Here is a 14,498-nt window from a genome sequence, read left to right on the forward strand (position 1 = left end):
CTGTCAACGACCTTGCCTCTGAACTGAGTTGCAAGGAACCTGAAACGGAGAAGATGAGGAAGCTCCGGGGGGAACCCGGTGTAAAGGCTCCGAAGCTCAAGTTAGAATCCTTCAAAGGCAGGATAAAACCAGATAGCGCAAAGTTAGCATACCCTGTTCTTGGGGGGTAGAGAGCCTTTTATAACCACCTCACGCACTCACTCCTAGACTTCTGTCAGGTCGGGTATGATTACTTCCGTTCTTCTACCAGTTCGGGTGTCATCACCTCTATTGGGGCAGAACCGCCACTGCTCCTTTTGTCGGAGCCGTCTCTATAACTGGAGATGGCGGTGGCAGGTGACGGTGGCAGGTGGCCATTGAAGTGCGGCTGTCAAGCGTCAGATCCCAAGTCAGTCAGGTGCACCGCCCCTGGATACGAACTCCTTCGGTGTCAGGTACGGTGGGGTTTGTCTAGTTTGGCGTTCTGGAGGCGAAGTGCTGGAGCGGTGTGTGAGGCGAAGTCTTGAGTTCGGATAGGGGAGTGTCCTGAACTACCATGAGGCGGGCCAGTTCGGGTCACTGCTTTGTGTGGCTCGGGGCCTAAGGGAGAGTCCGGGCTCCTCGTAGGGAGTTCGGATAGGGGTGTATCCCGAACTGCCATGAGGCGGACCAGTTCGGGTCACTGCTTTGTGTGGCTTGGGGCCTAAGGGAGAGTTCGGGCTCCTCGTCGGGAGTTCGGATAGGGGAGTATTCCGAACTGCCATGAGGCGGGCCAGTTCGGGTCACTGCTTTGTGTGGCTCGGGGCCTAAGGAAGAGTTTGGGCTCTTAGTAGGGAGGTCGGGCTCCTCGTAGGGAGTTCGGGCTCCTCGAAGAGAGGTTGGTTTCCTCGAGGGGAGTTCGGACTGCTGATTTCTTCCCTATGGTGTTTGCACCCTGGGTACGCTGTTTTAAGTGCCAAGCTATTTGTTTTTTTTGCCACGTGGCGTGTTTGCGAGGTCGGGCCAAATCTTCCTTCATCAGTTAGGACTTTTGCAAACATTTGAAGAATACCCATCGATGTAAATCTCTACACTTGCTTAAATAACAATGGTTGGGTTTGTTGGATGTGTATAGAGGATACAATGGAAAAACACTCTGCATTATCAAACTCTTATGTCTTCATACAACCTACAATAATTAAATTTGTAGATACCAAATCGAAACCCCACCTGGGAATTTAACCAAGAAGCCAACTAGCGTCGTCAATGAGACTATAGGCAACAAAATTTGCTATCAGAGAGGATACAGTGGATGGATAGGATTGAAACCCAAATTAGGAGTGATCATTTCAGCCTGGCCCGGTCTGACCTGCACAAGCCTGGCCCGTGCTTGGGTATAAATATGCCATTGTTGGCTTTAAGATTTGAATCTGAAGGCACTCCAATAGACCAAGACCTCGGCATATGGAGGACTCTTATTAGTGGCCAGCTTCAACGGGAGAAGCATCAAGGAACCCATGCTTGGGTAATTCCTAGAAAATCCATCAGGCCAGAGAAGAAGGGACGAAATGGTGAAGCAACAATGGAGAAGTAGTGACACCAGTGAAGTAGCTTCAATAGTGAGCTTCAGTGCACGATGGAGAAGCAACGATGCTGGCGAAGTAGCGACACCGGCGAAGCAAGGATGAAACAGAGCAGGAAGGAGACAGAGAAGAGAGACATTATTACAAGTGGGAGAAGCAAAGAAGTTTTACTTCAAAATTTTCAATATATTCTTCACATCGATTATCGATGTAAAAACCTGTCAAAATGGATTTTAATATTACACCGGTCCGACATTTACACCGCAAACAAATGCAGCTTAAATTTCTTATTTTTCTTTGCTCTACAATAAGGCAATAATGTAAGTTTTCTGTCACAAAATTCTTCTTTCATCGGGAGTAAAATTGATCTAAAAATCAGTCAAAAAATTAAGAAAAGCAAAAAAAAAAAATATATATATATATATATATATTAGGGTGATAACCCTTATTTTTCTTGTTGACCTTTGAACGTGTATCTCCTAATCTTCTTAGATTTACGGTTCTTTTTCCCATAAGTATTTGAATCATTATTTGTTTTTGGCTATGTTTGAAAACGGTATAAATACAAATATATACAAAATAGTACAAGATTTTATACTCTATATATTAGTATTTATACTCCTTCCTAATTAAATAAATAACATAACCTTTAAAACACCATTTTGCCCAAAAGAAATAAATATCATATCTATCTTTTATTGGGTGGTCACAAAAATTTGTGCCAAGAGATCGCATCAGATGTAAAAAATGGTAGGATACCATGAAAAGACAGTCCAACTTGAATGTAGGATGTTGTTTCATGCGTTCCATCATCTTTGTTGGTTACGTTGGAGAAGAATGGTTGCATTGAGTTCAAATCTGCCCCTCACAAGACTGCGTTCCATATGGTTCCACAACACATCCTGCCATGTATTGAGAACATCTTCAGATGATGACATTATTATTTTTGATAGTACCATTGAAGATATACTGTGGAGCTTTGTAGGGTGCAGTCTTGTGGAGGGCTGATTTTTCTTAATCTTTTTGTTTTACGTGTTTTCATATTCTGTTTTTGAAAAGAAATAGACAATGGTTATACTACTTACACATACTCTAGACAAATAAGACAAATAGGGTGTTTGATTTGATATGAGAATGGTTATACTACTTACACTTACCCTATGGGTGGCCCGTGCTTTTGGCGAGTCAGGCTGAGCCGTGCTTGTTACCTCTAGGATATTTAAGAGGTCCAGTCCGGTCCAGCTCGTGGCATGGACTGAGGTAGGCCTAGGTCATGTTGTGTCATGTCACGGGCTGAGTCTTAAGTCAGGCGGGCCATAGATCGGGTCAAGTTATGAGAGGTGTATTTTTTTTTATAAATAATTAAAAAAGATAATGAAAATTTTAAAATAAATTAACAATATATATATATATATATATCTATGTGTGTATATGTGCATGTATTCATTTAAATATATGTATGTATATACATATGTATCCGTTTAACATTCAATACATTGTTGTTGTTTGTTTCCATTTTCAACTTATAATTTGATACACAAAGAGATGCGGTTACATTTGAGAAAGTGTGATTATAACTTATATAATACTAATAGGTGACACTTGTTAATATTTTAATTTGATATTTAAATTATATTTGTTATTTATATAGGTATACATGTTTTTCAAGCTTTCTTATTTGATTAAACCCAATAGAATGGATCAAACCATAATTATTAAAAATCAGAACAAACCATAATAAAACAGTTTAGTACAGTAATCTAAAAATTTCTCAATTCATAATTTACTAATTTTGTCTGAGATCCAAACTAAACTAAATCTGACCATAAACACCCAGAAGCCTTTACACAAAATCATTCTTACCGGCTGGATTTACCCATTACAACACCATTTTCCATTTTTCAATGTTTTATATCTTCTATTGGAACGGTGGAGTTAAGATTTCTAGATTATTGAATGATAAAAAACCCTAATAAATACCCCTAATTTTGTGGTCAAATAAAGAATGCATTCCCCCTCAAAAATCTAAAATTAAAGTCCTCTTAATCTATTAACAGGCCTTCTATAAACTGCAATTTGACATCAATCCACTGTACTATGGGGAATTGAGGTAAAAACCCCATAAGAATGATAAATAAGCACTTTACCCTATGTATAAAGCCCTTGTCTACAGGAGAGGGGAGTGGTCCCTCGTACGGAAGGGACTATATAAACATGATGTTGTCCACATTTCAGCAAACATATAATGGATGCAATAGCTAACTATTAGGTAGGTAGGCTCGAAATTGGCAATCCAAATTACTGGACTCTATAATTGATTCACTTGCCATATTCCACATGCCAAATCGGAATCTCTTTGAATGGCTTTTCCTTTTCTTTTGTAATTATAGAGCATATTCCACATGCTCTATAATTTACAGTCTCTACTTTCTATAGATTTTGGAATATTTTCTTTTGCAGATTTTAATGGCTGTCGTTTAATGTAGAGGATTCTCTTTATTGTTATAGTTAGGGGTAAGAGTGCAATTTCGACGGGCTCAACATAAGATCTATTTTGCAATTTTACATGTGTTGGGTTTGTATTTTTAACTTTCAAGCTGAACCTCATTTTAATGGTCCAATTATTTGGTCTAGGCCAAGTCTTATAACATTCATATATACATACATACATATAAACATATGTACATACATAGTTGTATGCATGTATTCATACATACATATATATGTGAAATTTATTTATTTTAATAAATTTTATTTGGCACCTATTTTTGTGTTTTTTATTATTTTATTTGGTTTTATATATAGATTTATTATTTAACTAACCACATTAAATCAAGTTTTGTTTTTAATAATACTCCACTTTATGGATCCTACATCATTTGAAATGAGTTTTAGTGGAGGTGGTTACCTCCACTAACTTTTTTTTTTTTTGCCTTGGAAAGTAGATATAAATATCATTTGAGTGGGTAGGCATATGTTTGAGGAATGAATAATCATTTTTGAGATGCTCTTTCTTGAAAAAATAAAATACTACTTGTCTAAGGAGAAACTCCCTGTCCTTATCAAGGAACGCCTATACTTAAGTGGGTTTGATGCCACACCTCTGTATTGGGAGGGATGCTGACTGAACATCTTGGGTACCAGGCCCATGTGGAAAACTCAGGTTGAACATTTTTTATTTAGGAGAGCAAATTAGGTACCTGAAAGATTGGTAAATTAGTAAGTGTGTACATGTTTTGTACATGACAATTTTTTATGATGATGATAATAAATAATATGTTTCCAAAAATTTCTATAATTTTATTTTTATTTATCACATTTATTTCTGTTTAATATCATAAATGTATGATATTATTAGAGAATTTCCCAATGTCTTCTACAATATTTTTTTTTGTATTTTTTATACTTTTGGTTGTTTTCATCATTTTGAAATTTTATTATTATTTAATTATGACATTAAGGGTTTACAATTTAACCTCAAAAGTTAAATTGTTGACTTGCTACCAAATAGGAAAACAATTCTATTTTTGGGTTGATTTTAAATTTGTATTTTAATTCTATCATCAGTAAAAACAATTATTCTTTGGCACACCTGTTTTTTTTTTTAATGTTGACAATTAATATAAGGGTCAATGAAAAATGGGAGTTAATACTCTAAATATAAGACTTAATGAAAGAAAATTGAATGAGGAGAAACGTAGTAGTTCAAATTACATTTTATACCCTCACAATTGGAGAGACCAAATTCAAAAAAATGAGTATTATAGTCAAGAATAGGATTCAATGAATTTTAATGGGATTTAATACTTTAAATATAAGACTTAATGAGAATGATTTGAATGAAGAGAAAAGTGGTTGTTCAAATTATATTTCTGTCATTACAATGAAAGAGAGACCAAATTAAAAAATTGGAGTATTTTAGCCAAACAAAAAATTTCACACTTTTAATTGTAGTATAGATAGATGGGGTCTTAAATTTTCTATTCATAAATGACACATTTGGTTTACTATCTCAACTAAAGTTTTTTTTTATTAAAATACAAATTTACCCCCATGAAAACTCATGATAAAGGGGTAAATTCTATTCAACAAAAATTCCAGAAAATAAAACTCATTCATACTTTTATAAATAGTATAGGCATAGATTTATGACTAACCATGCATTTGAAAGAGAAGCCCTTTTGTCTGAGGGAATCCATTATCTGGTTGATTAAATGGCTCCAAAAAGAAAAAGCTTAGAGTTTAGTTTTAATGGATATTAGAATTTAGACGGTTAGATGATCCTCCATTTTCTTGAAGGAGGAATTCAACTTGAACAAAATAAATTTAGCAATTAGAATCAATTTCCGAGAGTGAAACAAAGATTTGATACTTATTTTCCTTTTCCAAACGTTAATCAATGGTTCAGTGTAAACACTCAACAGTTAGCACAGATACATAAAACAATTAGTCAACGAAAGCAATTTAGTGGTGCAAAGAGTAAGTCCCAGGAATCCAGAATCCGAATTAGCTGCACGGCAAAGGATGTTGAGCGGGCTGTGTACCTAATTATACACTTCCACCTCAGCTTTCACACGTTAACAGAATTTCTATGTGTGAATCACTTTTGAGCCAGACACTTGCATTGTAGTGGGCTGGGCCAGGCCTACATGGCCCACATTTGTAGGGAGGGGGGTCTGGGATGCGTCGACTCCAGATCACCTGTCCACAAAAACTCTGCCCATGTCTACCTACAACATATTATCCGTGAAATGGGAACATCTCCCCCTGCATAATACTTGTAGGAGGATGAGATTTTCTCCATCTGTGACTGGAATATTATGTGGGTAGAGTTTGTGTGGGCAGGAGATCCAGACTCGGACGAGCCCGGGCACGCAGACCATTGGCTGAGCACAATACTTATCTAACAGAACTTATAGACATAGTTGGAACTAGACCTGTTCATGGGTAGGGCTGGGCCGGGCTTTGCCTCTTTATCAAAAGAAAATGTGTAGGCCCAAGCCCGAGCCTGGCCCGACCATTGGGCCTAGATCTTGAGCCCAAACCAGCCCTTATATAAAGTTCAAAGACTAAGCCCGAGCCCGAAGCCCGATCTGTACACAAAATGTCTTATTTTCTGTATACTTTTATAAAGCAATATTATATTAATTTAGTAGTAATTTAATAAATTAATAATCTAATTTGTATTTCTTAATAGTACATTAATATTTATTAATAATTTAAAAAATATATTATATATAGTATAAGTACTTTTTTATTATATATAATAGTATCTGAGCCCGAACAGGACTTATTTGAGAAAACTCAAGCCTAAGCCCACGAGCCTGAAATTTCATTCAAACCCGAAAAATAACAGGTCGGGCCATCGCACTACCCGGCCCATGAAAAGGTCTAGATAGAACCACAGCCTAAACAAGCCACCCTTAAATTCTTCCTCCAGATGTAGAAATCATTGATGGCAGGCGTCAAAATCAGAGGGCGAGACAAAGTTGGAATGACAAGCTCATAAAGTTAGGCCGACTTTGGAACTGCTCTTCACAGATAGTGTGCCTTGACCAACCTCACGAAACATTTCAGCGAATAAAAATTTACAATTATTGAGATGTTCCAAATGCATGGCTGAACTGTGAGGAGCAGATCTGAGTTGACTCAGTTAGGCTACAAGACCTCATCAGTGCTCTAGATAAGTTGCAACTTGGATGGGTGCATGTCCATGAATCCATCTGTGGTGGAGAATTTGTATATGACCTTATGCGTGAGAATAAATTTGCCAACTATGGCAGGAACTGTAAAGATCTTTTAAATTCCCTAAAGCGATGATTGAGAAAATTAATCAAAAATAAAGAAGATTTCTATGGGGGAGGAAGAACAAGACTGGGATCTGGTTAAGTGTGTGTAAATTGTTGATGACAACAGGTGTGGGCTGTAGAGGAGATGAAGAACAAAATCAAATTTTGAATTCACTCCCGTTAATGAGTGTTCAGCTGATCTAGACTGTTTAATACACATGCCCAAAGGGCAACTGCAAGGATCATAAATCAAATTACACCTAGGGGGCGTTCTTCTTTTGGATTTTGAGAAAGGAAAACTTGGTCAATTGGATTTTGATTCCCATTGACTAAGAATCCCATGTTCTTTTTTCATATTTATGTGAGGAACAGGGAAAGTTTATTTTCCTGGGTATAAGTGATACCCATCTCTTAAGTGGGTAAATAACTTTTCCACTTTGGGGGGAAAATTGTCAATACTTGAATAGGACAAAAATGTCCCCTTTTAATAATGGATTTTATGGATAAAATTTTTATTACCTTATTTACTTGGAAAATAAAAGAACATGAGTAAATACACAGAGAAACACTTACCCAGGTAAATGTATTTACCCGGATAAATAACTTACTGAAAAGCTAACTGAGCCCTAAATTAATCTTATACTCATCTAGACTCCCCAGTAAAAGGATCTTTGACTCTTGGCCATTCTGTTAGAAGCTGATTTAGGAAGAAGAAAGCATGACATGGTATAAGTTGGCATGAGTTGATTAAACTTTTAAGAAGGGGGTAAATTATTTCCCTTCCAACCGTTACTGTTGTTTTTAACTCTTTCAATAAGATAGTTAAACGCTTTCCTTTTGGTTCAGCCAAGATTAACGAGGCCTACATATTTATTAGGGTCTTAGATAAATTTAAAACTCAAACTTTTGGTGATAATTTTTCTTTTTAATTATGGTGCATATTCTTGGTAAAGAAGATTTCATATTTGTTGAAGTTAGCTTCCTGCCTGGAAAATCTTTCATACTCCTTTAGCCCTTCCAAAATCTCTTTTCCCTCCTTAAAAGAAGCCCATGGGAGATAGTTGAGCTCCTCCACAAATTCTGATTCTAATACTACTGTTGCTTTAGGCTAAACTATTCAATTTCTTAGAAAGCACATTAGAGCAAAGCAAAAAAAAGTAAGGTGAGAAGGGATTACCTTGCCCTTTGGATGAAATAATAGTTCTTTTTCTAGGAGATCCATTGACTAGAACCCAAATTATGGTGGTCAAAAATTGCATGATCCAATTCATCCATTTACTACCAAAAACTCATCCTTTTCACTACTTCTTTTAGGAAAATTCACTCAATTCTATCATAGGATTTATTCATTTCTAACTTGAAAGCTGATGTGGCGTAATCCGGCTACTCCCTATTGGATATGACTTGGCTTCCAGCGACGATGAAAATGGGTTCCTAAAAGAGATAAGTCAGAGATCCCGGGGTGGCTCACCCGGCGTGGATACTCCGATGGCTAAGTTAGAACACTGTGATAGTGGAGAGCTTGAAGGTGATAACAGTGAGAGAGCTCAGAGAGTGAAGATTACACACACAACAATAATAAAATCAAACGTACCTTCGCCCCTGGTGGGAGCGGGGTCTTTATACACTGGCTCAGGTGGGTAGGTGGAACGGTCACTGAACCCCTGTTACGATGGGACCTGTCGCGTGTTAGGTGGTTGAAGCGCCACCAAACGGTAATACTATCACTTCCCGTCAGAACGGGGAGTTGGTGAACTAATGTTACCGTTATAAGTACGACCTTGGGGGTTCAGGGATGGGGGTGTATTCCCCAAGGTTGCCATGTAGAGATCTGTACGGTAGGTGAGCTACCTGTAGGATACTGGGCTGCTCGGTAGCGAGCTAATTGGTAGCGAGCTTCTAGAGCTCGCGTTTTGGTCTGAAATGTCGTAAATGCCGAAGTGCCCTCCGGCTGAGGTGATCCCAGCGTAATCTTGTGCGGTGTGTTCATCCCGAGGTGACTTCAGTTCGGGGTACTAGCATACCCAAGCTTGCTTTGTACCGAGCTGACTCATGCCGAGTTGTCACTTGTGTCGAGTCACGTCCACGTGCCGATCTGGTTACGTCGAGTTGTCGCTTACGCGGAGTCAAGTCCACGTGTCTTCCTACTAAGAGGTCGGACCAAATCCTCTTTCATCAATTGCCCCCCGCTCCTCGAGCTAGGGGTCTTGACTTGGTTTGAGGAGTTCACGGTGTGCCAAGTGGATTTGGCTCGAAGTCTGGCTGACGTCGGATGGATCGCCATAATTTACGCGCGGACGTCAAGGGATCTATAGGTCTCGACCTGCTTACTTGAAGAGAGGTGGGAGGGACTTGTCTTTCTCTTCTGCCGTGAGATGAGGCCTGGGAGGTCTCCTCCCAGTCAGGATGGCTGCTTTGGGGTGATCGGACACTGAGGTGGGGTAGGTTGCTGGTTCTGCTGTAGCAGTGGGAACTGCTACTGGTACATGTGATGCAGAACTTGTTGTTGGTACTGCTGGAACTACTGCATTTGGGCTTGAATAGCCCGTACGCAGTATACCAAGTCGTTTAGTTGGTTTTGTCCAACTCCCGGGGGAGCTATGGACGGTTCAGTGGAGGTTGCGCCCGCTACAGGGGGTAGTGGGGCATTCAGAGGCCCAAATGGTTGAAGCACAATAGGCGTTGGGATCCCACCCGCGGGAAGCGGTATGGTGAACTGGACTATACAGACAGTTGGGGGCTAAGGTTGCCCCCCATTGGTGTTTGCTTCATTGTGTTGTCCGGCATTGCTGGAAGAAGCCATAGGTCTAGTTTTTGAGTTCTTTTGGTTCTCGAAAAGAGGACAGAAAGGCTTTTTGTAAGCTTCCCATAGACGGTGCCAATTGATGTGGCGTAACCCGGCTACTCCCTACTAGATATGACTTGGCTTTCAGCGACGATGAGAATGGGTTCCTGAAAGAGATGAGTTAGAGATCCCGGGGTGGCTCACCCAGCATGGATACTCCGATGGCTATGTTAGAACACTGTGATAGTGGAGAGCTTGAAGGTGATAACAGTGAGAGAGCTCAAAGAGTGAAGATTACACACACAACAATAATAAAATTGAACATACCTTCGCCCCTGGTGGGAGCGGGGTCTTTATACACTGGCTCAGGTGGGTAGGTGGAATAGTCACTGAACCCCTGTTACGATGAGACCTGTCGTGTGTTAGGTGGTTGAAGCGCCGCCAAACGGTAATACTGTCACTTCCCGTCAGAATGGGGAGTTGGTGAACTAATGTTACCGTTATAAGTACGGCCCTGGGGGGTTCAGGGATGGGGGTGTATTCCCCGAGGTTGCCAATGCAGAGATCTGTACGGTAGGTGAGCTACCTGTAGGATACTGGGCAGCTTGGTAGCGAGCTTCTCGAGCTCACATTTTGGTCTACCCTTGTCGTAAATGCCGAAGTGCCCTCCGGCCGAGGTGATCCCAGCGTAATCTTGTGCGGTGTGTTCGTCCCGAGGTGACTTCAGTTCGGGGTACTGGCGTACCCGAGCTTGCTTTGTACCGAGCTGACTCATGCTGAGTTGTCACTTGTGTCGAGTCACGTCCACGTGCCGATCTAGTTACGTCGAGTTGTCGCTTATGCGGAGTCAAGTCCATGTGTCTTCCTACCAAGAGGTCGGGCCAAATCCTCCTTCATCAAAAGCCATTAGCCCTTTCTTGCTCTTAGCTTCCCTGGTATGGTGATAGATTTAACGAGTGATGAGGATGTTTTCAGTGATTGCTCTACCTAAGAGAATAGCACTTTAGTTCTTTGTTATAGCCTTTTCAAGGATTCTTTTCATTCTATTTATCAAGATTTTTGCTATGACCTTGTACAAAGTGTTGCAAAGTTAAAAAAAAAAAAATCCTTAATAGTAACAATTGTTTGTCATCTTTCAACATATTCCAATCCTTTTGAAAAAAAGAGGTTTAGGTATCCACTGGGACCCAAAACTTTTCACAGGACCCTTTCAAAGAGAACTAATTCAATTTCCTCCTCATTGGCATCCATCTCTAATTCAAATCTCTCATTCTCAAAGACTTTTTTTCCAACTGTTGTTGCCTAGGATGGGGCCGAGGGCAACAAGGTAACTTCGCTTTTGGCTGAGGCCAATGTGTCCAAACTGAGAGCAAGGAGAGAGCACACGTCAAAGGTCCAGGTGTTATCCTAGGGGTGGAAATTCTGACGGTCAAGTTAGTCAAGCATATGAGAGAAGTTGGACCAGGCTTGAGGATGTGGGCTCAGACAAGGTCACTTGAGAACAAGAAAACTAGAAAGCAAGGAGCAAGATGGATTTACCTGTTGTTGGGCACCCCCATTTATACGTGACCTTGCAGTGGAGTGGTTAGAGATTGTTAGGACCGGACGACCAGGATCTCATTTGGCCGATGCCACATGGTGCGATCATAGGCCTTGTCATATGCACCTACATCACTTGCTCCCCACTCTCGAGGTCGTGGCAATCAAGGTCGAATGATGCGATGGGCTGAGACCTCGGCTTCAACCAAAGAGAGTATTATAGTACCTTGTGGAGGCGTAGGATTGCGCATTTGACAAAGGCCTCAACTTTGGCCAAAGAGAGCGTCATACAGTGGCACGGAGGCGTCGGTCTCGGTTGTTGAGAGCTTCCTTGGGTAACCTTATAGTGACTTTTTCCTTGTCGACTTTCTACCTCTTTGGAGAATCATGTCGAGCCAATAAAGGGGCGAGACCATGCATGGCATGGTCTTTATTACTATTTTTACTAATTATTAAATATTTTTTTAATTATTTCATAGACTTTATTACTATTTTTATTATTATTTTAATTCTTCATAATTTATTTTTAATTTATAAATTTATACATACTTCCAATTTTATTCTTATTTTAATAAATTATTTTTTATTTTTATAAATTTTATTTGTTTTATTTATTAATTATTAAATACTTTAATAGTTTTAAGATATTAATTTGCTAATTATTAAATATTTTTTCATTGCTTCATGGACTTTATTACTATTTTCATTATTGTTTTAAATTTTAATTATTTATTTTTAATATATAAGTTTATATGAATTTTTCAATTTTATTCTTATTTTACTAAATTATTTTTTATTTTTATAATTTATTCATATTTTTAATATTATTTTTGAATTTAATAATTTAATGTTTATGAAATAGTGCAAATTGAAATCAAAATTATTAAATAATTTGTTTTAGGGATAAAATAATAAAATCAAGGAATTTCAATACTGAAAGTTCGATCCAATGCAAATAACCTTTATCTATTCAGAAAAAAGCATTATGCCTCTTTTCAGATTCTAAACACTTTTAATATCTTTTTAACTTTCCAGGTTTTAGATTTTAGATTTATCAATTGTGATCTCAGTCTGTTTCTTCATCTTGATTTAAGCATCTCCATTCCAAGCTTCACGTTACCCCGTTCAGTTTGAGGAGCCTAATAGAGCTAGCAACTGCCATTGAAACTGACGTGTACAAGATTAACTCTAGATAATATTCTGAGAATTATCTCTTTGTCATGTATTCTATCTAGAATTCTTCTTGTAACTTATCTTTGATATAACTCCTGTATATATTAAACACTGTACTCTCATAATTATCTTCAACTATTGCATTTTGTTCGATAGGGTATGAAGCAAAACTCTTAAACAAAAGTGTGCGTACATCACCGTTATTAATTGGTCATTTTACATTTTTTGCATTCATATCTCCTGCTGCTTTGCTGACTCGATCAGATTTTCACATCCTGACACCATGTAAATGTAAAACAAGAGAGGCCGAGATTGCAGCCCCGAAAGCTGCAAGTCCGCAGTAGTTTTTATTGTTAGTAGCAGCTGAGATTTGACGGTTGCCATTCCGATTGCTGGCAGCTGCAACCCCCGCCGCTGCATATAATGGAATTATTGCCGCCGTGGTTCCAGCTGCTGTGGAGCTGCTACCACCACTTGCAGTTGCAGCAGATGATCCTCTCGCACTGCTACCTCCACCGGAACTACGACCGCGGCTGCCACTAGCACGAGCACCGGCAGAAGCTAGCCGATTGACCAACAAAAAACTGTAGCGTCCGTCTTCTTTTCCGGTTGGCATTCTTTCATTTACTTCATCCCCCTTGACGTGTTCCTGCAGAAGAGCTACAACATGCAAGAAAAAAAGTCTAGAGAGTGACTGGTAGAATCAAAAGTTGTTGCACCACCCATTGGCGGGTGTCGGCAGGAAAAAAAAGCAAGAAAGAGTAAAGGAATTGATTGGTTTTCTTCGCTCTCTGTGTCTACAGAGATCGGCTCTACTCTAAGTCCAAGTAATTGATGAAATAATTCACAGGAGAATCTCTAATGGCAACTTTAATTACCCAGTATTGATGCATCATGTCAAGGTTTGAAGTGTGAGCTTTCAACAAGCAAAAGAGAAAAGAATATCATCAGTTACCTGAAACTAGGGATCCTTCTGCTGGCAGACGTAGAAGGTTGAAGAAGAGCATCAGTAATAAGGCCATTTCTTTCCCTCCCATCTTCCTCAGTAAATTACTCCACGTCGTCTTTAATTTGTTGATATTTGTTTAGCACGTCTACTTATAGTAGAGAGAATCCAAATTCGCTAATGCTATAGGAAAAGGAAGTAAGAAAATGAAGAAAACGTTTACAAACTTTATATTGGTTTATCTATTTTTTCCTTTCTTTCCCTACCTTTTTCCTTCAAACCATACATGACCTACTTATTTTTTAAAACGAAATCCAAATCCACATGCTATACCGAAGGTATGTTGATGGCTTGAATGAGTTCAAATCAGGACACTGAATCCGGTCCGGATTTGAATTGAATACCATGGGCTGCCATCTTGAACATTTCTTGTCATACTAATGGGAATAAATTCCTCGTAATCTAGCCACTTGGCTCTTTCTACCTCACCAGCTTGATTTGCATCTTTGTTTCTGATGCAAAAATTCTGAAAAACAGTTTTTGACAAACACCCTCCCAACGCACCAATTTGTAAGGGTACAATCTTGGCGAAGTTGGAACAACGAAAAATACGAGGAATGACAAACATTTGGCCTGATGATACAAAACCATCTTTGGTTGTGCTCGTGTTTGATGACAACCATCATTCTGTATATAACAAGGTTTTAAAAACCAATCTGCAATAG

The 14,498-nt window shown here is 39.0% G+C and overlaps 1 protein-coding gene across 1 annotated transcript; it reads right to left on the bottom strand.

Moving 5' to 3' along the window:
- Positions 1 to 12,928: 12,928 nt before the first annotated feature.
- Positions 12,929 to 14,077, bottom strand: LOC104607643 (uncharacterized). Its single transcript, XM_010273320.3, has 2 exons — positions 13,783 to 14,077; positions 12,929 to 13,487 (listed from the first exon to the last, which is right to left on the bottom strand). Exons 1-2 carry the CDS (start codon positions 13,862 to 13,864, stop codon positions 13,096 to 13,098), a joined length of 474 nt encoding a protein of 157 aa, XP_010271622.1. The 5' UTR covers positions 13,865 to 14,077; the 3' UTR covers positions 12,929 to 13,095.
- Positions 14,078 to 14,498: the final 421 nt, after the last annotated feature.

The sequence above is a fragment of the Nelumbo nucifera genome, chromosome 2, assembly GCF_055504915.1.
Source record: "Nelumbo nucifera cultivar China Antique chromosome 2, China Antique-T2T, whole genome shotgun sequence".
Classification (NCBI taxonomy): Eukaryota; Viridiplantae; Streptophyta; class Magnoliopsida; order Proteales; family Nelumbonaceae; genus Nelumbo; species Nelumbo nucifera.

What these genes read in the sequence shown, in the direction of transcription:
- LOC104607643 (XM_010273320.3), bottom strand. Translation starts at nt 13,864, where the DNA reads ATGGGAGGGAAAGAAATGGCCTTATTACTGATGCTCTTCTTCAACCTT. An exon ending in AGAAGGATCCCTAGTTTCAG is followed by an intron (nt 13,488 to 13,782) that starts GTAACTGATGAT and finishes TGCATGTTGTAG; the next exon opens with CTCTTCTGCAGGAACACGTC.